We start from the raw sequence: 24992 nt of genomic DNA, 5'->3' as shown, positions 1-24992 counted from the left end.
GCCCACATACAACTGACGTTGTAGTTCGGAAAGTGCATTGCGAATTATATTGATAAGGCGATTGACATTTGAGCATCAGTCTGAAATTGAGGTACCTATGGAAAAATGTAACGAAAAAACCTACGGGGAAAAACGTCACATTATGAATACTTGATACTTTTTATCATCTCAATGATTAACTACCTGCCTAACTTCAGAACCTCATCATTTTCGAACCCTGTACATAATCTTTTGAGAATATATAGTCGAATAAAAAAGAATGCAAATACAATAAGTCCAATCATTTCAGATCCCAAAAATAAAATTACACAGTTGATTTTGAAACATACCACGAGCAATGTCTATATAAAGGAGGACATAAAATTTTAAACAATCTGAGACAAAAGTTTTGGATAATCAGGGAAGTAAGCACATCGGAATCGATTATTTTGGAACGCTGTATGTGACTGTTGAAAGACATCAAAAGAGAAGGTACAGATGAGACGATGCTTGACGATGAGAGCCATTCACTTAGAAATAGCTCACTCTCTCACAACAGACGGTATCATTATGGCTTTGAGAAGAATGGTAGCGTGCAGAGGTAGCGTACAGAGGAGTATGCAGGAAGTCCTCACATGGGTGAGGATAAAATTATCCTGTGAGAAAAAGATACTGTGAGTTAAGGAGTATTTGCCAAAATTAACGATTGAAGGAAAATGGATAGGCGATGGCAAACCAGTCCAAATTGGAGATATAGTTGTCATACAAGATGGCAATGTTTCCCAAAAGTTCTGGCCGCTGGAACAAATGAAGGATGTTTTTCTAGGAAAAATGGAATTACTCGAGTTGTCGATGTGAAGACCAAAAGAAGTGTTTTGCAGTGCCTAGTTACCAAATTATGCCGTCTAGTTATTTGTAGTGAAAATCAGTATTTTCACGTTGGGGAGAATGTTGTAATGGTTTATATCTTCAAAATTTTGTTCAATTTTGATAAAATCGTTATAACTACTCTTTGTGAAAAAAGTTGAAATCCCTTTATCATTGCGAACTCGTTTGGGCTAAAGGGTTTCATTGCAAGCAATACGACATTTAAAATGAAATATGTCAAAATACTCTTTGGGAAGGTCTTAAAAAATATCGATTGCAATAAATGGCGAAAATGTATTGAACATGTTACAAAAGAAGAGGACATGTGGAAATTGAACCATTTAGTTGGGAAAATTGTAAAACCTTCAATCATAATATTCGACGAAGATTCATTGGATTTATCTGATGATAACATACCATAATTTTTGCTTATACCTAATATCTTCTTGAATAAGCATACCTATTTATTATCTGAATATTTCAAATTAAAATTTTATAAAAATATGCATTGGACAGACAATTCCCTTTCTGCTTCAATTAGTTTGTTGGGGGTTAAAATAGATACCAATATGTCTTGGCACAATCATGTCACTGGAATTGCAAAGGCTGCTTCTCAGAAGCTTGGAATACTGTTCCGAATCAGAGAACTATACACACTCCAGCAACTTTTGATGCTGTATACACAGAGCTCCGCTCCTAAGCATACATTGAACCTACTGAATTCCATCCAGAAAAGAGCCATTCGCCTGATTGGAGACGCAAACATCACATGCAACCTTGATAGCCTGGAACATCGAAGAAAGGTTTGAGATTTGTCTCTCTTCTATAGATACTTTCACGGGAAGTGTTCAAGTGACTTGGCACATTTGATTTCACCAAGAGCGGTTCATATCAGAATTGTTGCAGTTAACAAAACGACTCGAAAGTTTATGAAATTATTTTGTTTGTGACCCTTTCGTACAAAAATAGGGTGGACCTGGTAAAGTATTTTTAACCCGCCTCTACCTATTGTGGTAAGTAATTACGAAATCAAAAAATTTTGTTTGAACACTCTGTTAGCCTGTTGCATTCATAAGGAGCATTCATTACTCTCTGCTATCAGGAAACAAAAGAAAAGTTTAGTTTTTCTTAAATGTACGGGAGACAAAAGAAGAATTATTTTTGATTACTTGAGTTCTGCGACTCATTCATGTGAGCTGGTCAGAGGTTCCTATATAATCAAAAAGCATCTTCTACTGTATGTTTAACATTCTTGGATACTAAACTGGAGCGATCACATTAAAACACTGTAGAAAAATTTGGTTTGTTAAATATCTACTTTTCTATGTCTTGTTCTCACATCAGCTCCAATATTACGTCTTGTGGATGTGTCGGGCAGTTGCCAAGAGTTTTTTTTTGCTCAGAAGAGACAAGAATATTTGACAAAATTTTTCAAGACAGTTAGTTGTATATAGAAGACAGGCCTTCCCCAGCACGTTTTCCATTCATCTTGAAATGTGTCACTTTTGCACATAAAATTATCATTATAATTACTAATTACCACAAAAAATTCGAAAGTTTAGGTTCCAGACATGGCAACCTATATAGAATTTTTTCAAATAATTTAGTTCATTTCAGATGCTTCCTTTAATTCAATGCAATAAAGTGTCGGGTGATGACAGTCATCACCCAAAGACGATTGTGGATACTACCAATTGAAACATCGTGAAGTAACTTGGCTTGGAATCTCTCGACTTTTTGCTTTTATTAAATTGTTCTATTTTTATTTCATTTCAGGTTTTTTTGCCTAATATAATTGTTTTTTCAGATATTCATTTTTAATTCTTCTTTTCAAGTCCTTTCAGGGATTTCAAATCATTTTATATAATATCAGACAATGGAAGTCCGAATTAATGAAATTCATCATGTAATATGTCAATCACCTTCAAAGAAAAGTGAATTTATCTTGATATGCACAGAAACCCTGGTGTTTAAACTAAGTTATCATAAAAATCTATGGGATAAATGAGATTGAAACAAAGTTTCTGATTGATTTGATCTCCACAAAGTTTGTAGATATCAAATCGTGAGGTGTAGTTTTTGAAAAAATGAAACAAATTTGTTAACAGGTTGAAAAATGGAACAAGAATAATTTCCAAATATAAACTTTGGTGTGCAGTCAGCGCCTGTGTGAATGAAATGCTAAAGTTCGTTGGATCTTTTTATTTATTGGAGAATCAAGAATGCTGCAGATCGAGTGTTTTCGTCAAAATATTTTACATAGGAAGGGATTCAACTGATTACACCATGGTACTTTTATATATTTTGATATGAACTGTGTTGAGAATTATTTTGTTCTTTTGTATTTTATTGTTTTGTTTATTATGACAAAACTCATGTAGGCAGAATACCAAATTTTCAAATGAAAAAATAAATAATCGCCTTCAAAAGTGGTTGCATGTATAACAAGTGAAAATGAAAACACTAAAGGAATATATTTTTATTTTGTAAAAATAAAAATAGCCTTAAATAAATTAAAAATTTCAATCTCTGATTATGTCAATTTTGTAATAACAATAATTACATCAGTCAACGTTATCAATTCACAATGGTCAGAAAATCTTCTCTCTTGATATTTGTTAGCTAGTATCAAATCACAATGTACGAGTACATGAATTCCAAAATCAAAAGTTCACTGGTCTGAGACCCTAGGAATAATAATACTTCAAAAAGACGAATTCGGTTTGTCAGTAATAGATGGAAAAATTTACACTGTGAATTTATTGTATTCTTACAATTCCCCATGACTAACAGTTCTAATAAGTAAAGTTTGCTCATTCCACGAGGCCATTTTCATGGATAGAAGTAAAACCAAATATGAACTTGATGAATATTTACAAAAAAAGAGGGGGTCACATTGCTGGAAAAAACAATTGATAAAAGACATAATGAACTTTGGCCTCTGGAAATATTCAAGTGCCACTCATTTGGAAGCTGAATATGAGATCTCCGTTCAGCTAGAAAAGATGAAAATAATATCTGGCAAGCATATCATTTCTCATAGCTGAAAAAGTCAAAAAATCTGGAAAAAGTGAAAATAAAAACATTTACCTAACTTCCACTAATAAATTAAACAAATAAAAACAATTTGAAACCTACACATTTCTATAACAAAATAGTTAAATCTATTTACAATTATCTACACAAGGAAATGAACTTTCCAGTAACCATCTAGTATGTGTATATAATCACTTCAAACTATTTCAACATTTATTTTGTCTAGAAAGTCTTGTATAACCTGTCAACTGGCAAATGAGAACATCACGCTGTACCATATACCTAAAGAGTTGTACAAAAAATGGTCTGCTCATAGTCTGTGTTGATAATAAAAGGAGATAAAAGAGCCTCCATTTTAAAATCTGCTTTAGACAACTCATATCATTGTCTGCGTTCTTGCTTGTTATGTGTGCTGTTGTTTGCTATTATTTATGTGTTGTATAACTTGCCATTTGTAAAAATGGCAAACCTCTAAGTTTGTGCTATTGACCGCCTCATTCTATATAGTAATGTGTGTTTTCTAAGGAGATTAAATGAGTTTAAAATAAATATGAAGAACAGTCATTACGACGAAATATTCTGACGCAGGGCGAGCAAGCAGACAAGAACATCCCGTAAAAAAAAGAGACAGTACAAGAAAGAATAGTTCCAGAAGGGAAGATTCATTAAGAACAACATAAACAAGAGAATGCAGAATATTGAAGCGAGTAAAGAAGAGGTCTAGAAGATCAAAGACTGTAGGTGGTTGGAAAAAAAATTGACATCCAAGAAAGAAAATGGTAAACGCTGAGCTCAGCCAAAACGTAGTATTCAAATTTCCTTCTATTACCAAGAAAGTTAGCCAAACTATTGGAGAAACCAGAACGTAAAAGTATTTTCAAATATAAAAACAGCACGAAATAAGTCAAGCGTATTTGATTTTTGTACAAAATTTGAAATACAAATAACTGGAAAATGACTCTGTTAATGAAGCATACTTTGATATTGATGTCAGTCATCACCAGTTGATTGGTTAACCTCGACTTCCTGAACACTCTGTATATTTGGTATGAAAAATATAGGGCACAAACGCTGAACAAACATTTGCAATAAGAGAAACATTTTCTAGAGGTTTGGTTCTGGATTCTCTTGCTGGACTACATCAAACAAACATTAACCAAAAGTAACATTTAAAGTTTTCAGAGACATTGGTTCTATGTAAACTTCGCTCAACCGCTGCAGGCTATAAAAAGTGTCTAACCCAGTCAAAGATTTCAGTTCGATGTCCTTAACGGATACGAATTCGAACTCTAAGTCTTTATCAAACTTATGTATATCACAAGAAAAATTACTACTAATAGCACAGTCATAACCCTGCCTATGTATCACCATTAAAGCACTAGAGGAGGGAAATTGGGGGTAAACCGCATCAGGCTGTGTACGAAGAGTCAATAAGTGAACGTCACACGGCATGGGTTTGTTTAAAAGTTTGAAGGAATGGTTCACGTTCGTCTGGTGCTCGGGATCTACGATGAATATACTCGCCGGATAGTTCAACAAGTTCGACATGTGATTGGCGTACAGGGAAGGACGAGAGAAGACTTCGCCCTTTTTCAACTGAAGCGGTTCTGTTGGGACATTAAAGGTTCTAACTACGTCTCCTTTATCGAACAAGTCCGAGGCGAAACGCTTCTCCTGAGTTTCGCTCTCTGTCATCACTTTGGAAATATCTTCAATCAGCAGCCAATATTTACTCAGGGTCCTTTTATTATCTACGAGCCCTTCTCCCATGCCTCTGGAGTCGTCGTAAAGAGTTCTTCTGTCCAGCATTACCTCCAGGAATCCCGGCTGCCAACTGGACGCCCCCTGAGCGTGATTTGTTAGTAAACTTAGTCTTACATTATTGTCTTCGATGTAGGCCATTGTGGTTATGGGGAAATAGTTGCCTTCCAAACCTATACGCTCCACTTTGACGCGTTTTTGCATATTGAAGCCGTTCAAGTCCGAGTAGAACTCTGGAGGCTCTTCGTTCTGCACTTCAGAAACTATCCTCATGAAAAGTTCTGTCTCCCTGTTTTTGGGAGAGTTTTCGAAATCCACAACATTCTCAATGGAAATACCGTCAGCTAAACTCGAATTATCAGCCAGGTACACCGTGACAGTATGCATCAAAAACGGTTCGTAAATTACCGTTATTTCGGTCAAAATTGGCCCAGCGGTGATCATTATAGTCTTGTGATCTTTGTATTGCTCCAAGACGTCTTTCTCGTATTCTCTCTCGTTAGGATCTGGCATGAACAAATACGCCCCAGAGTGGAACTGGGCACTTTTGTAGGCAGCAAACTGTATTCCGCATCTCAAGATTTTAGGGTTATGCTTCCTAGTCACCGACTTCATGAAACCGGTGTTGCCGTTGAAGAGCAGTTTGAGTTTATTGTTTTCCAATTGTATATCGCCAGGAGGTATGTCTTTGATAACGAATTTTGATTTAATAATGTCGGAGTTGTCGTTTTCTTTCGTTACTATGGTAGTTTGTTTTTCGCATTTATTACAGTAAACAGTGGCGAGTGTATCCTCTTTGGTCACAGTGTAAATCAAGTTGACAGTTGTAACGGAAAGCTGTGGCAATTTCATAATAAATACTATCTCAAATTCGTCAGCGGCTACCCATAGCTTCGAATTATCAGACATATCCCATACTGGGTTAATCTGGTATTTGATATCGTTTCCTTCACTATCTGTTACTTTTACATTACTTGTATTGACCCTTAACTGAATCACATGTTCTTGAGGATGCGACAAAGAATTATAGAGCAATACTTTCCTAGTTTGGTTGGTACCAACAGGCCCGACTTGAATTGGTGTTTTTCTCGGAAGTTTTTCAAATGATTCCCTCTCCATATCGCTGAGAACTAAGTTCTCTCCCGATTTGATAGGGACATTTGGAAAAATTAGACTCTGGAGGGAATTTTGTTGAATGCTAGTAGTGTCTCGAAGACCTTCAAATAATTTCAGGCCATAGTCGCGCATCACAAAGGATTTACTAGTTCCAGTTATGGCGTCGTGATGTTGGAATAAACCTGAAATAAAAAAAATATTTAATTACATATGTGATGGAAATGACCAATAAAATCCATATCAACGTATTTGAGTAACATTTCATTGTGTTATTATATTATCTTTTATTATCACTATCATTAACATACTATTATTTTAATGTTCCATGATTGTACGATTGTAGAATTGTTCCTTTATTTATGAACAGTTCTTGTTCTTTTCAATATATACTTATTTTATGTTTGTATTTTTGTAACTTTTATTGTTGATCGACTTTTAATATATACATACTTATTTTGTATTTGTACTGCTGTAGCTTGTAGGTTCTGTTATGACAAGTCCAATAAGTTTATACAATGTGCCTTGATACATTTGTATGGACTTCGGTGATGAATAAATTTGATTTGATGGTCAAACATCGTATTTAAGAAAATCACGACACGTCTTTCACTTTTACAGTAGCTTCTTCAGAAGTATTCATTTTGGGTATGTTCATACTGTGAATGAACACACCTGGAGAAGCTACTATATCGTGGGGTGAATAGTACAACTAGATGAAGGCTTGATTGAATCATTTTACTACCATTTCTAAATTTTATTTATTTAGCACTAAAAATACTTTTGATGTTGATTTAGATACATTATGTTCCAATATATTTTATAAAAGAATGATGTTTTTGTTTGTTTTATATCAAATTAAAAAAATGAGGCTTGTAAATAAATTGTTTATTTGTGATATATTATTGTATTGATATGCACTGCAAAAATTACTTCTTGTTACAAAAAAAAAAACAAATTTGATGAAAACAAATAAAACAATGTTGAACAATCAGATATGTGAACTTGCCTAGTGGAATTTTTCTCTGATGATTACCTTATCTAGTTTTGAAAATTTTAATTAGCGCCTGTAAACTATCTGTTTCTTTCCCGCTTAAAGCTTTGTTCACGAGATGGAGCCGTTACTAGTTAACAATCTTTCTCTTAGACGAAGGTTTCATACATGCAGTTGAGGCGCGTTGAAATTAATCGAGTCTCAGGCATTTTGCTGTTTGGGTCGGATCTTTCCTGCACTGATGAGAGGTAATACCTCGAAACCAGTCTGTAGGTGATCTACTCGAATAATTTGAGCTTGGTCTAACCTCTATGATGTATCTTTCATAAATATCTGTCGGATATAATTCAATATACATCGTGGTATTAGCCGGGAATGCAGTTGTTTTTCGGCAGGCATTTACCAGAACCTACAGTGTAGGTAGTTGACAAAGATGAATATTTTGAGAATTCATTTTGAAATATTAATTTTCTAGTAAAATTTTCAAACTCAGAAAATATCGTGAATGGCAATAATCATGCCAGTTAGGCATACAATTATCCTTTGATAAGACAGTTACCAGAATTGTACACGATAGTAAAAATCTTGGATGTGACAGATTTAAATTGAAAAAATTTACTTATTTTTCCTTATATCATCATCGGAAAGATTATGATGAAATAATATGAGAATTGTTAAGTTTCATGTACAGAAATAGGATCCATATGGAGATATACCATTGGTACAACAAACATAAACCCAGATATTGTGGGTGTATGACGACCTACGATATTTCATTTCTCTTTTTCTTGATATTTCCTCTTCTCTATCTTCTATTTTCTCCGATAATTAGCCTATATGTTACTACTGTAACACTCACTGGATGAACATGCCGGAATAACCATCTTTAACTGACAAATATTCAAAAATGCAGCCTTCAGGTTTTGAAAATTTATATAATTCAACTAAATGGCGAATTTCATTTCAGTAACTACTACTCAAATATCTATTCAATATTTGATAAATATTCTCACTACTTACCTAAATTCCTTCTAGCCCTTATGAGTTTCTCAAAATCCCTTTCCAATATTTTTGAATAGGATGAGAGTTTATTTCGTTTAGCATTATTCAAAGCAACTGTATACAATATCTCTGCAGAACGAAGACTACTCTCTAGCTCTCGGTCCAATAACTTCATAAAGGGCCTGGTGGTGAAGTATCCAGACCAATATGCCGGCCGTCCTTCGGAAAATATGTCGGAATATACAAAGAAATCACCTTTCAACGTAGGATATTGGGTGTATCGTTTAGAAATTTCTTGAAAATACATAGCAGGCGTTCCAAAAGTTATTTCTGCCTTGTAGTGCTCTTTATGGGCATTGATGTAATCTATGAGTTTGATATAATTAGTGTACTGTTGATCCCATTCTTCTTTGACGTTGTATCGAAAATCATCTCCTAGTGGCATCAGAACTACGTTATGAGGTAAGAGCGAACCTGTTCTTGCGTACTGTTCCAGCAAAAGCTCTGCCTTCTCCTTTATGTTTTTATCAGTAATCGATTGGGATTTCAGAGAATACTCAGTGTATTCACCTTGAACTTTACGGAAATCAAAATTCAAGCAGATATACGGATGAGGTCCACAACTATGTTTAATGGAGTAAATATCAAAGGGTTGGTTGTGAGTGATTATTGACCCGTAGGGATCTGAAGGGCTCCAACTGGGTACCCATCGGAAATCTCCATACTGTTTGAGAGCCAGCCATTGTTTCCAGGCGTAGTGGATCCTTTGTATCACAGTTCCTTTAAGGCCTGATGCGCCTAGAAGATATGGTACTGTGCTTCCGTGGCCAAACGGGTCTACTGACCAGCCGGATATTGGTTTTATTCCTAGATTAGTCCACGTCCATTGATGTCCTACAAAATAATGAAAATTAGAGAACCTCAGGTACTGAATTCAAAGTGGACAAATGCAATGATTGAGTTATCAGTGATTAAATTTTTATTGTAATACCATGAATATTAAGAGATCCAAAAACAAGCAACAGAACTTCAATACTTTTCTCTACGAACGTTTCACTAACCAAGTTTGCGTCTTCAGGAGAAGTTCTGGTGATTGGAAAAAGTGCTTGTTTTTGGATTTATCTTACGCCAGAGATTCCAGTTTTACCTTTTATTTTCAATATTAAGAGGGTAAAAACAATGATCTCCAATATTCTAGAGCAAAGGTCAGCAACAGACGGACCGAAAGGTCAAACCTCGGACCTCCAGATATTGTAATGTGTTGTATACCAAGTATAAATTGATACCTACATAGGGTATACCATACCTTCACTAATTAAAATAATATTTTTGAGTCACATATAATTCAACTTACTAGTTATTTGACTTCAATAAGTTATCTAGTTAACCTATTTTACAAGTACCTACAACTAATATGGTTTGATTAGCCTGTGTGTGAATTAGTTGATGTTGCAGCAGAATGGACAGATGTAGCTTCCAAGTTGTTGAATCTGTCACAGCCATCACTTCAAATAGAGATAATTGATTTGCAAGAAGATGTGTCTTTGCAAATGTATATAACGGTATCCACTAACACTAAAGAATTTTGGGCCAAACATGAAAACTGCAAGAAACTAGCTATAAATTTGCAGTTTTTGAAAAACATGTATCGTTGGAGATTAACGGAGGCCTACCTAGAAGACACACCTGAATTTGCTGTTCCTATCGAGAACCAAACTATAAAAAACTGGGTTAAGACCCTCGGTGTAGTTTCTCACATTAATTTTAGGTCATTTGTTTTATAATTTTTCCCACAGTATCCGGACCCCACTGGAAACTACTTGCCGACCCCTGTCCTAGAGTGAATTGAATAGAATATTATTTGATGCAGATTTTATAAGTTTTATAGATGCCCAAGGTAACAAGTTAGTCAAATCAACTATTGGATAAGATGAAAAAAATACTTGTCTTTGATGTCCTTTTTTGGCGATTGGAAAAGAAATTTAGGCTTTTACAGCCATCTCTTGAAACAGTCTATGGTTTCGGGTTGAGCACGTCTGTTGTATTTTTTCCTGACGTTTCGCCAGCGAGAGTTACTGCCATTTTCAGAGGTGTGTTATCGCTTTCAAGATTGGAGGTACAGGTCAGGAAGAAATTCCAATAGACGACCTCTTCGAAACTCAAAATCACAAACCGGTATCGGCTGTATCGATATGAATGTAATTACACGATTTGTGTGTGAAGTGTGTATAATTCAGTATATAAGTCGAAGCTGAAAAAATGGTTCTAAAAAAATATTTAATTGCTTTGATGAGCATCACCTACAAATCAATCAAGGTGAACTTTACTTCCATTCATTGATGGTTTCACTCTTTAGTCCATTCGAAACATATTTCGTTACCACTGATGGTCAATGATTCTGTATAAGTTAATTGTTTATTATATTCATATAAAACATGTTTAGGGTTCATACTGGTTCAGTTTTGTCTTATAACTAATAACGTGCTAAGTGTAGGTTTAAGTTTCGGTTACATTGAATAGCGGTGTCAGACGAATATTCCATAATCAGATCAGATAGTTGTATTGACCAATAAAGACCCTATTATTATTACTATCATTATTATTAAGCAAGTAATGTTTCGGTAAAAATTAGGTTCAATAACAATATTGTTAGAATAACAAAAATAAATTTGATATGGTAATATAACCTCTCCTTCGAATTTTAGACCTATTGCTCTAATCCCAACCTCGGCAAAAAACTTGGTAAAATAAATTTGAACACTTTCTTTTGTGCAGATATATTGATAACTAAGCAGTTTGGATTCCAGACTAGAAAAAAAAACACTAATGACACAAACTTTTCATTTATAGATTCGACTGAAAACTCAAAACACATATATCAAAAATAAAGAAAAGCCCCAATGTTCGAGTCAATCAAATTTTATATTACTGCTCTTTCCTTCATTATGTGGAGCAAGATTTTTAGTAGGTATCTGTTTGAATTCTGTTTTTAGAACAAGCTGAGAAAGTAAAAGTTACATTTATGTAACCCAATTCCCGACTAGAACTATAATCAAGAGTGTCAACTGTGAATAACTAACAGAAAACAAAGAAAATGATTAATCAGAATATCTGGATATAAGATACCTACCAAACCTAAAGAGTAATTTGATAAATTAGCAAAATGCAAACGAATTGAAATCTTGCTGGAAATTGAATACCATAGTGAATATGATAGTTCTTTGACATTCAGATTATTCTTTGTGAAATAGAGAAAGTATTGAAAAAACATACGTTTCTTGAAGTTTAAATTGTTTTTCCCTATATTCTACAAAAGGTATAATTACTTATTAGAACAGACTCGTGAAATATGAATATTTGTTGATTAAAAATCACACTTTTAGTTACATATGTTGCCCTAGAAGGCTATCAACTTTCATAACTAAAATGTTTTACAATTTCAAAGAGAAATATTCATGAATAGATCACTGGATTTACTTACACCAACTTTCCTGTTAACAGCACAAACTCGAGGGGAGATATATGAATAATTTACTTCAGAATGGATTATAGGTACAAAAGATATAATACATAGGATTTAGTGTTTACTGGAGATGGATATTTACCCAATACCATATAATTGCTAATATTTAATTTTTCATGTTGGGAGAATCAATTATCAATCAATTATTGAAACTAGAAAAGGAAGGTAAAATAATTTGACACCAGGAAAAACAAAAATATGTACAATCAGAAAGAAGAAAATATATATATTTAAAATTAAATATTTCAAAGTGTGTTACTTTGCTCATTGGTAGTCAAAACTGCCTTCCGGAGTCATAAATAATACCATTCAAAATCCTTATTTTCTTTTTCTGAAAAATTTTACATTCCTTAGTAGATCATTAACTAGATATCATCTTCCACAAAGCCATAACTTGTACAAGCAAAGGATTAACGAGATCTTACTTTTTTAATGTGCGACTATTAGTAAGGAATTTATTATAAGGGGAGGTCCCATGTATCCAGACTGCTTGCAAACCCGGACTTGATTAGTATTTGTATGAAAGAGTGTGGATACTTTGTTACTTGTGTTGAACGTAGAATGCTCATTCTAGACATCATTAATCATTCACGGTACAAGTTTCGAATTCTGAGGGTTGTTGTTTATGTATCCTCATTTTAACCTAAACCCATAAGGAAGTGTGGCAGGGATTATTCACGAGTTGTCATAGAGGATCCACTTTTCAGCACAAGTGACGATCCAATCCAAAAAAGAATCGTTTGGGTTACGCAGAAGCAAAGAAGAACATACCTCGAAATGGACAATTTTCGATCTTTTTCATCTTCCCAATACGAATTGAATCATGAAAAATTGAATGAAAGCGGACGCCCAGTTCTTCTGTCATCTCACGCACCGTTTGTGATGGGTCAATCTCTACTAGAGTCCTTAATACCTCGTCAGAAATTACTGTAGGTCGACCACTGCAGGGCTTATCTTCGAGGTTAAAATCACCCGAACGAAATTTCGCAAAACAACGTCAAACAGTGCGTCTATTAACACTATCATTGCCAAATGCCTTGGTTGGTAATTTTTTGGACTGTTTCGACAGCGTGTTGGTTCAATTTTAATTCGCTCAACGATATCATATAGTAATAAGCTGAAGAGGCAAATAATTAAAATTTGGAAAAAAAATAAAAGCATCAATGTATATAGTAAAAAAATTCTCTATTGATCAAATCAAAAAAATTGATTAAACAAAACGTATGAAACAATTATATTACCATGTAGGCATCCCTCCATAAAATATATGAATGTATTATAATTTCACACCTAGAAAACTCTGAAGATCAGACCTTTTTGCGGAAAACACGAAACATAAATTCGGCAGGCATGATTAACATTGACTACTCTCCACATCATGAGATAATTGATCATTGGGTCAGAGAACTGTGAAACATACAAAGACTTAACTAGTCAAGACTGACAGTCTTTTGCATTTATTTGACCAACATAAGCCACATTGTGGGAGGCCAGAATATGGCATCCTGATTCAAGAAGTGGTAGGGCACCATACTACCAAGAAATAAAACAATCAGAACGACCATTTCAATGGATTGACCTGGAAGAATTTCTGGAGTTCAAAGAATGAATCTCGACATTTCAAACGTTTCAACTCTTAATTTGATGGTCGTCTATATCCTATGCATTAGCTTGAAGGTAAGGCGGCATCTCGTCAATACTGTAGGTGGCACTAAAGTATTTCTACGGCCACGTCGTGCCAATGAACATAAGTTTAATTAAATCGCATTATGTTTTACTTACCGACAGCAAATAACAAAAAATAATGGTATCAGGCCCCCAAAATAGGCATTGCACCTGGTTTCACTCTATAAAATTATCACACAAATACAATAGACTATGACGTACCATGGCAGGCCATAATGAACCTCCAACTCCAACCTACTAGACCTGAGAATAGCAAAGGTCAGTTGCTTTGGTAAACGGAGGTATTCCCTATTGTTGAAAAAAATCTCTTGCATAGGTTTTATTTAGCCATTGGAGTATAGTATTTTTTGTAGTTTTGATATGTATGGGTCTTCTTGCTGAACAGGGTGGAACTCGGTGAGTAAAAAGAGTTGTGGTCATCTCGTCCAATAGAGAAAACCAAGTCAGGCTCATCGGATGCTCCGATTCCTACTCTTTTTTATTCACGTACCATGCAGAGCAGGTTATCTAAACCCTTGATAACTTCACAAGCTCCTATCACATCAATTCTGTTGTATAGACATTCCAAACTTAAAAGTCTACAACCTCCCTGTTGTTGGGAGAAGTATATTCAAAATTGAAACTGTTATTGCGTTTCAAAGTGAACAATTATCATTATAGTTACACCTGTGATTTTAGGTCTAACTCACCTTCGATCAATTGGTCAACCATAGCATACAGATGCGCATTCGCCTCGTCAGTCATCACCCACCCTCCAGTGGTAATCTCCAACCTCCCGGATTGCACCAACTCCCTCAGAGCCCTCTGTTTGCTGGGGTGAGCCTCTTCCCACCACGCGTTCAGGAAAGAGATTTCAGACCAAATGAAGGTGAGATTTTTGTATTGCTGCAACTTCGCGACCATGTTGTTCATGATCTGTCTCGAAGAGTACTGGAAATAGTGCTCGAACGTTTTCAGCCAGCCTGGATCGTTGTGGGAGTGGGGTACGATGATAACCTGGAAAAATTATGAATGATAAAGTGCCAGTCTAACACTGAAAAAATTTTTTTTGGGTCTCTCGGAATGAGAAATTTTGCGATCTTGTAAATGCAAACAATTTGAGCCAGATTTCCATCTCCATGTTTGGTGAATGTTACAAATTCGGACTTCCATTGTCTCTAAAACGAGTTGAAATCTATGGAAGGATATAAATGAAGATATTGATAAATATAAAAAACTGCAAAGAAAGTCTCGACATTTCTAACATTACCAACAAAAAAAAAACATCGCGATGAAACTTGGTTTGAAATATTTTTTATTATTTTTGATTTTTTCACGTGTTTGCATTTACCTCGATTACTTTTTTCAAATGTTATTTCCATTGTTTGCATATAACTGACATTTCACCTACTATTTAATCCGTTTATTCATTCACTTTCATTTCAGGTCAAAATAATACTCAACAAATCAGCGTTTATATTTTCGATGTGAAACATCTATAGCCGTACGTAAAACCGATTGTTGGCGTGGCGACGCATGCCGTGGCGACGGTCGCCATGCGCAAGCGACTGTGCTGTTCTCTTTCCACTGGTTGGGCGTTACGCTATCTCTTTCGCCACACTAAGCTCGGATACCTGTAGCGTATACAGTTGTGTTTACTACAGTATGCATAACCTGTGTTTTACTAAATGAATACTTTTTAAAATTTATTAAAAACAAAATATGCCTTACTGATTGAGAAAGTGAAAATGAGCAGCTTCCTCCAAAGAAAGCCCATCACACTACGACACACTTTCAAGTCATCAGTTACACTATAACAATTTTCAATTGAAGGTAACTCATATACAAATTGAACTGAGAGCTAACGGCAACAATGTTAAATGTTAGAACTAAATTCTTACCGGGGTCATTTTTATTGTCTATGCATCGCCATTGTGAAAAATTGAAAAGTAAGATGATTCTATAAAATTTGCCCCCCCCCCGTAACAAGATAGCTTCTGCATATCGATAGGATGTACGATCGAATTGGGGAACAGGTTCATTAAATATTTTGAAACATCGGTAAACTGATCAACACTTCGCAGGTCTATTATATTTGAGTCCATAGGCGTGTGTTCTGTTTCTTGCGAAGGTGACTTTGTTTTGTATTTATTGAATATAGTTTATTATATTTATTGAATAGACTGTTATATTTATTAACTTTAAAATATAAGATAGAGTTGGCTGATACTTGTTTTTAAAAATACATTATCATAGATTTTCATCAAATTCACACTTTATTGTGAGATAATTAGTTGACCTAGTCATTAAACTCAGGTATAACTGTCATTAATTAGTTCCTAGAATATTATTAGTTTTTTGGTAGATAGTAATATTTCAAAAAGTATATATAAATCACGATGTATGTAGAATTCAGGTGGTTTGTGAACACGCTTGAAAAAGCTACTGTGCAGCAAAACATGTGCTGCGGATTTATTAATCTGTTCTAGTGAAAATCTCACAATGAAGTGTTTTTCAAAATACATCAACTTTAAATAGTTTTTGAAGTAAGTAAACAACTGACAAATAGCTGAATAATATTATTGAATTTTATTATTTTTATAGTATTGTGATGAATGCCGTAGCAGGTCCAAGTAATGTACAAAGAAAGCGGAGGTTTATGTCGTTAGAAGAAAAACAGATTGTGTGTAGAGTGTACGAAAATTTAAAAAATACACTCCGTACAGTGGAAGCTGTAGCCCAGTGTTCATTTTTAACGGGAATATCCGTGTCGACAATTGAACGCATTGTACGTGAAAAAAAGGTGACTGGGATTGTGCAAGCTCCAAAAGTACATTGTCGTGGTAGAAAAAAAATTGAATTGGACGAGTACCAGAAAAATTTTGTAAGCTATACCATTCATTGTTTCTTTTTTGAGAATAAAGCGCCAACCCTCGAATCCAGTAGGACAAAGGTAATGGATAATGATCTCATTCCAAAAATGAGCAAAGAGAAGTTAAGGAAAATAATAAAAGACGATTTGAAATTTATATTTGCCAAACGATTCCGTAAATCTGTCTTGATAGAAAAAGAAGATATAGTCTCATGACGACGGAGATATCTTCGCTCTATTGGAGAAATGCGTTCTGCTCACAAAAAGATTTATCTGGAAGAAACGTGTGTGAATGCTGGTCACAAAGTATCTAAGATCTGGCAAGATACTTCTGTAACTAGTTATCGTTAAGCATTTGTGGAAGGTTTATCAACAGGGTTACGCGGACCAACGGGTAAAGGGCAACGACTAATTGTCGCCCATATAGGTAGCAAGAGTGGCTTTTTAGACGATAGTGCACCAATTTTTTCATCAAAAAAAACGGGAAATTATCACGAAAACATGGACGCCCAACGCTTTGAAGGATGATTTGAATCCCTTCTTTCACGAGTCGAGCCAAATTCGGTAATAGTAATGGATAACGCTTCTTATCACAGCCGATTAGTAGAACAGCTGCCAACTATGACCACCAGAAAAGCAGACATGCAGAGATGGTTAGGACAAAAAGGAATTCCATTTTCCAACGACATGGTTAAGGCCGATACAATAGGTCGTGCTGAAGGCATCACCATTTTGAGACTTCCTCCTTACCATTGCGAGTTAAACCCGATAGAATTAATCTGGGTTCAAATTAAGGGTTACGTAGCTCGTGAAAACGAGACATATAAAATTTCTGATGTCCAACGTTTATTAGAACTCGCAATGGAATGGATACGGAAAGAAGATTGGGCTAATTCTGAAGCCCATGTGATCAAGGAAGAAGAGAAAATGTGGAGATTGGACGGGATGGTAGACACTGTTTTCGACCAAATAATAATAGATTTAAGTGTGACTGGGGATTTCTCTCCGGACGAGTCAATGGATTCTGAAACTTCATAAGCAAAACATAGGTAATTATTTCTTTGCTTTGTAGTTCTTTTTCTATATAAAAGGAACATAATTATTATTTTGTAAATTTTTCTGTTTTTTTGGAGTACTGCATTAGGCATAATAAGAAAATATAATCAGTTTTACCATTGACACCAGGTAGCGCCACCTACTATAACAATTTTTACGTAATTATCTATGTGATTAAATAAATACAAATATTATTTTGGTACGCCTCTGGGAAGTTGGTAAGAGGATTATCCGTTGGTTACTTCAAGTGCGACGTTGCTAATGAAAATTGTTATAGTATAGTAATTATATTTTTATATTTTATAAATAAAGTTTCGAATTCTCTGCACATTGAGCCCACGTATATTTGGTTTGTCTCAAGGATCAGTAGATGTAAAATCTACTCTCTTTGTAGATTGAAATTTACACAATTTTTATAGCATACATTTTTTTTCAATTATTATTCAATTCTAATTTCATGCTTATGAAAAATAATGAACTGTAACATTTCATAAAGATTGAAACAATTGTATTTCAAAATTGGCTGATAACGATTAGCGCACGAATGTTTCTCATTTATTATTGACAGGAACATCAAAAAATTAATTAGTTAATTTTCTAACAATTGTGGAATTTATATTGAAACATTTATTATTGATATTTATAATATAACATCTTTGGTAATATATTGCAATAACTAACTGGAAGACATTCATTATATTTTATTTTCACATTATGCCATATTAATTCCTGTGGTAATCTGTAATATTTTACGCATATTACTTGTACGAAGTCAATCCAAACAGCTGAATGAACCAGGTCTGATAAATTTACTAGTTGATACCATATAAAACCACATAAAAATTATGATTAGACCTCGTAATTATACCACGCCGCCCATGCCATACAAAGAAACTGCCGACGTTCGGTAATTATTTAGTTTTTCTGCCATTCGAATTGACTTCGTATATACTGTACAAAATGATTTCGATGTTTCACATCTGCCAGACGTCTTGTGACGGCTCAATTTTTTTTATTATTTTATACTCATTTTTTCTCCTTTTTGTCATTATTTAAATTTCAATCCGCTCATCCGATTATCCGCTCCAGTTATAAATTTAATATTTCACTCATTTTCATTTTATTTGTTCTTCCATATATTTAAAAAACACTATTTCAAGTAATAGAAGTCCAAATTTGTAACATTCATATCTGTCATGATTGTTCAATACATTATAGCGTTAAAAACTTCGATAAACTCAAAGAGTCCGTGTCTGTTCCATAACTGCAAGTAAATAATATTCGTGGAATCTGTCAGCCGTCCATGCAAGACACCCAACTTCAGCTTATGAGAAATGACATTTGTTGAATGTTATGATGTACAAAAAATATCTTTTAAAATTCTTGATTAAATGGTCTTAATCATCCCATAGCGTAGGAATTAGTACTAGACATTTGCTGATGATGCATACTTGGTTATCGAAACGCGCGTCGAGAGACAGCATTTTTGTTCTGGTGAGGAAAAAGATTAATTTTTACACCAGAGGTTCCAAATTCTACTTATCAAATCACACATTTTATAGGAAAAGTAAGCTCAAACATTTGCGAACCATAAATGACATATAAAGAGTTTTCATTGAAGTTATATATTTTTTTTCTTTGGAAGTTTCCCACATTTTTTGTTTAATGATGGAGAAGCAGAAAGGTTTGAAAGGTTTTCCTCACAAACACTGAGAAATGATAATATAATATAGATAATACAATTAACATGCATAATTATTTAAAAATTACAAAATGTTCAGTAGAAAATGGCTGAGAACTCTGGTTGCGATATATGAAATTACATTGAATTCCGTTATTCTAAAATACGCCAGATATGCATTTATGCTTTATCTGCATATGGAGAGAATTTATTGTTTTCAGTGGAAATAGCTTTTTATGGCTCAAAACAAAGTAGTTAGTGGAAACGCGTTAAATATATTAACGCGAATTGATATCGACCGGAGTACCGAAGTTCTAAATTTACTGCTTTTCAAGTAATGGAAACTTACATTTAAAAAACCCTCACCAATTGAGTGTAACAAATTTTTCGACTTTATCGAATGTGGTTTGCAGGTTTTCATGTCTAGAGTTTCATCTACGACTGCAGAGAACATTATCAAAGGTGATGCAGCAACTAACGACGTGTTCTGATTATTCTCAAAGTACGAGTGTATGAAACCAAAGTGTTAACACCTGGCTCTCTGAATTAAAGAGAAATTATCGCTTGAGGCAGACCTACCAATAAATTAGTAGTAGCGGGACATGCAATTAGAAGAGGTACCCACATGATCGCGTTTGAAAAGACGTTAGAACTCAGAGGTATCATCCAAGACTATATAGATATATCAACAGTGAGAAAGAAGAAATTAACATTGATAACACGAAACCACGAGCACCACCAGTGGAATAAAACCGAAGAAGCAAACCAATAGGTACCTTAGTACCTGCTAAAAGTACATTTAGTATACTTCGTCCGTTGCTTCATCGCCATTGGTCATATTTACCGCAGTTGTAAACGAAACCTACATAATGAAAATTGGTCAGAGCCACGTTAACCAATGATTGTTTAAAGTTTTAGACTTCCATTGTCTGAAATTGAAAAAAAATAAAGTGGTGAAGTATCAGCGACGTTACTTGTTGATAATTTGAAGAGATACGGTAGCTGGAAGTCTACTAATGTTGCTAAGGGAATTCAGACAATTTATTTACAAATATAATTGAAATTGACCAGACCATTCAAAAAGTATCAGATGAAAGCAATCAACATGAAACAGAAACTTTACCTTCTTGTTCTGACTTCAACAAAAATCATTTGAATAAACCAAGCATTTCAAATAAATTGAATTTCAATATTCAATACAAATAAGAATTGAAATATTCGAGATTTTGTTCTACAAAGGCATATATTGAAGAAATGTGTGACACTGATTTGTTTTTCTACACGGTTGCCGATCACATGTATAAACTAAATTCAACTTGTCAACTTGTCTTTCCAGATGTCAAATATATTTCGCTCCATTGACTCTGTGATCACGTGGTATTATCTGTTCTTTTTATTATCCAATATCTTTTGTTCCCCACACGAGTTTATCAATGAATTAGGTACAGTGGTAACCATTGAAGGTTTTTGCAGTACCTCAAACAAAACAATAGTATGACTACTGGTCAACGCCTCTACATATCAATATCTCTTTATGCATGGTCCTATACTGCTGGCAGTACCTGGCTTTATGTCACTTGCTTTGATCGTTGATACAATATGTCATAGTAGATGTATCAGAGTTGTGAGTTTTTCCGGTTGAAATAAATGATTTCTTGGGAAAAATGGAATTGAAACCGAATCCAGAAATCCGCAGTTTTTGAATTTCGGAAATGAACTGAACTGAATTTGAAATGAATATTCGACCACAGCTGTTTCTCTGGACATTCAATCGAAAATTAAATAGGCTTAAGCAAGGATATTTGATTGATTCGAACAAGACTTGCAATTGTTCTATTATATTAAATGGCATGACCTATCGTGTCACTGATGGAAAGAACGAAGAATATTCCGAAACCTGGTTTAAGCTGGTCAACTAAGAAACAAGTAACACGCGCGAACACTAATAATTTTAATAACATTCTTTAACTATCAAATGAAATGGACGCAAGGACTACATAAAAAAGTTATAATTCGTATAAACGAGATGTAAATGAAATGTTTCACAGACAATTAATTCTGGCCAATATTTCATGGGAAAGAAACAAATGCAGGACGGTTGTTGAACGGGAAAACTGTATTCGAAGAACTTATTGAATGCGGTTGAGCCGTTTCTTCAGAACTTTGCATACATGACGAGAATAATACGTTTGTTGAAAATGTACGAAAACGGATCGGGACAATATATCATTCAATTGATCGCCAATTCTATTAGTTTGGCTAACATGATGCTTCATTAAAATTCCGATGAGACGTAATGTGTTTTATATAAATTTTGAATCGTTCATTTTATACTTTTGGTTTATTTCTCGGACGTGAAAAATTTCGAACTGAAATCATTTCAATTTTTTTTATAACTGTAAATCGTCTCACAAGGTTTTATTTCTTTAGGTAATAAATATAATACATTATACAGCTGCAGAGCCACGGCTTCACAAAAATGAAAATGTATTTTATGGCCGAATTCTCGTATATATAGTATTAAGCCTAGTTTGCCCTCAAGCTCGCTCAATTCGTGAATTTTATATGCACCTTAACAAACAACAAGCTTGAGTTTGCGAAAAGTGAAGCCCTCTGCTTTGGCGGCTAAGAGCCTTAACATGAGCAGTTATGATCCTAACCTAGCTTTCTGTCTCCGATAAGAACACTTTAACTCAAGATTTTACCTACAAATAACATATTTTATATACCTACAATCATGACAAGATATTTCAAAGGCTGTAAACTAAAGGTAATGATAAAATTACGACAAATTTACGAGAAAACTATAATTAGGTAGTTTGCCAAAGTGGAAATGTTACTTACCTACTCGTTAATTGCAATACCATATTGAATATAATTATTAATTATACATATTTATATGAAAGTTTAGCCGTTTGGAAAGTTTTACTGGCGAGATGTAAGTACTCAATCAATTATATTAGTTTTCTGATTGATTCGGCCGTTACTTGATGAAGATCCATAGTAATTTCAAAAACTACACCTCCCGATTTGATCTCCACAAACTTTATTTGAAAAAATATAATCACATGTTTCGCTAGCACAGTAGCTTTCTCAACTGTATGAATACTTCAAATTATTCTTACATTAATATTTATATACTACAGGTAACCATAATTGAGACAACCTCTAAAAATTATCTGAACCTCTATGATTACCTACTTAAAGCATATTACCTCACATCTATACATCAATAATAATTATTTTTCGGCTTTTAAGAAAACAAGTTCAATAATGGTGATCTATTCAAATCCAGTTGGTCATTCATTAGAATTTTTTAATTTTTAAGTTTATTAATTTCAATTGCTTCTAAATGATTCAGTTTCAAACCTTTTTTTCTATGTGCAAAAATTCGAACTCTTTTTGAATATGATGAATTTTTTTTCTCATTTACATAACTCGTACGATGTTCCTGAATTCGATTCCTGAATGTTTTGCCCATTTGACCAATATATACCTTAGGGCATGTTCCACACTTTATATTCTCCTGATTTATCGAATTTGGATGTCTTGTTAGGTGAAAATAATAATATATTGGATATATCTTCAGGTTGACTGGATTGATACTGAATGTATACAGGCCTATTTAAATTCGAGTCTACGGTGAGAGATAGAGAGTAAGTTAAATTCGGGCACAAAAAGTGGACTATTTTGTATATTCTTGAATTATATAATCATCGAAAATTTTTACAATACATTTTTTGCTGTTTTTTATTTGCAGACACTTGAAATGAAAAAAATCAACACATTATTTGGGTAATCTATCAGATCATAGTGTGAATGATCCTTGCGCTAAGTTGAAGTAACAATTAACAGACCGAGTGTTAACGGTTTTGGTTGTTGTCTGTACAATGAACTTCAAAGGTCCACAATGTTTAACACAATTTGAATAAGGAAATCCCGTTAAAAGAGAAATGCAGAAAGAAAATACACCTACTGTCGATTCTTATTCACTTTTACCAGTCCTCTGAAATAGTGGATGACTTAGAAATTCTTCATTTGAATTCTTTCAAGAAAAAGCTCAATGTTTTTTAGTACTGATGAGTTTCTAGAAACCCATTTCACAGATGATTCATTTTTTCCCAGTGCTCATGCGACAGATTCAATTTTAATTATATACTTTTTATATAATTTTTCTTATTTATCGTTTTATATGTATTTATGTATGATTTTTCACTTTATTTGTTCTACCATTGACCTCCACCAAACAATAATTTCATTGTAAACTATGTCCTTCACAAACAATATAGATTTGATCATTTTCCCCTTCTTCCTGAACGTTCCTTTCATTTTTCGTCTGTGATAATACAGTTTTGAAAAACAAGTTCACTATCACTTAGAAAGAAAGCCCACATAAACTGTGTACACCTTTTCAAATTTTGATTCTCTATGTTCAGTAACAGTAGATATTTGAAACATTTTTCAGCGGAGTAATAAATCATTTTGAAGTGGCTGATTCAAAGACCTACATAACTGATTAGGTAAAAAAGTGAAAAAAATAGTATTTATTTTGAACACTCAATGTTTTTGATTAAATTATCAATACCTCATATGAAAAGCACTTTTCAATACATCACATACCCGCACAGCTTAGATTAGATTGTCGAGGAGCTGGCCTATGGCCTGATTCACTGCGATCTTATAAGAGATGAAGTACTTGTTAACAACCCACTTCATCCAAATCAGCATGCATATACCCCGGGAAGGTCTACTGATTCGGCCCTTCACCATGTGGTTGGCAGAATCGAGAGATCATTGGACAACAAAGAATCCACCCTAGGTATATTCATAGATATTGAGGGAGCGTTTGATAAAACCTTTCCAACAATTACCCAGCAACTACACTCCAGGAATGTACCCCTGGTAGTAGGAGAATGGATACTCCAGATGCTCTCTAGCAGAGCAATGAGTATTAATGTAGAAGACATCACAGTTAAAGGACTGGTCATGAGGGGATGTCCACAGGGAGGGGTCTTATCACCCCTTCTCTGGAACATAGTTCTGGATACCCTAATTAATCACCTTAACAAAAATGGATTCTACACAATTGCATACGCAGTTGACATAGTTATCTTGCAGACCGGCAAATTTGTAAACACACTGTGCGATAGAGCGCAGGATGGGCTCAAATTGATAGAAACATGGTGTAAGGAACACTCACTGTCGATCAATCCCAAGAAGACTGAGATGGTTCTTTTCACCAGGAAAAGAAGTTTAACGGGCTTAAAACCTCCCGAAATCTTCAAAAGCCAACTGAACTTCTCCGAAGAGGTGAAATACCTTGGTATTATCCTCGACAAGAAGCTAACATGGAACTCTCATCTACAGAGTAGAGCAAAAAGAGCATACGTGGCTTATGAGCAATGTCGGAGGACAGTGGGACGCGCATGGGGTCTTTCACCCC

The 24992-nt window shown here is 34.4% G+C and overlaps 1 protein-coding gene across 1 annotated transcript in view; it reads right to left on the bottom strand.

The window, feature by feature from the left end:
• Window positions 1-3309: 3309 nt before the first annotated feature.
• The window catches only part of alpha-Man-IIb (alpha-Mannosidase class II b), a 110505-nt gene continuing 88822 nt past the window's right edge, over window positions 3310-24992 (bottom strand). The window contains exons 4-6 of the mRNA XM_074170925.1: window positions 14651-14957; window positions 8771-9646; window positions 3310-6941 (exon numbers count right to left, since the gene is read on the bottom strand). Of these exons, the coding sequence (XP_074027026.1) occupies window positions 5035-6941; window positions 8771-9646; window positions 14651-14957 (3090 nt within the window). The 3' untranslated portion in view covers window positions 3310-5034. The remainder of the gene's footprint in view (window positions 6942-8770; window positions 9647-14650; window positions 14958-24992) is intronic.

This window comes from Leptinotarsa decemlineata, unplaced genomic scaffold, assembly GCF_025532065.1.
Source record: "Leptinotarsa decemlineata unplaced genomic scaffold, Ldec_3_MD MMD2_tig00000008_RagTag_RagTag, whole genome shotgun sequence".
NCBI lineage: Eukaryota > Metazoa > Arthropoda > Insecta > Coleoptera > Chrysomelidae > Leptinotarsa > Leptinotarsa decemlineata.
The sequence above is the reverse complement of the archived record's forward strand: the minus strand, read 5'-3'. Positions and strand labels throughout refer to the sequence as shown.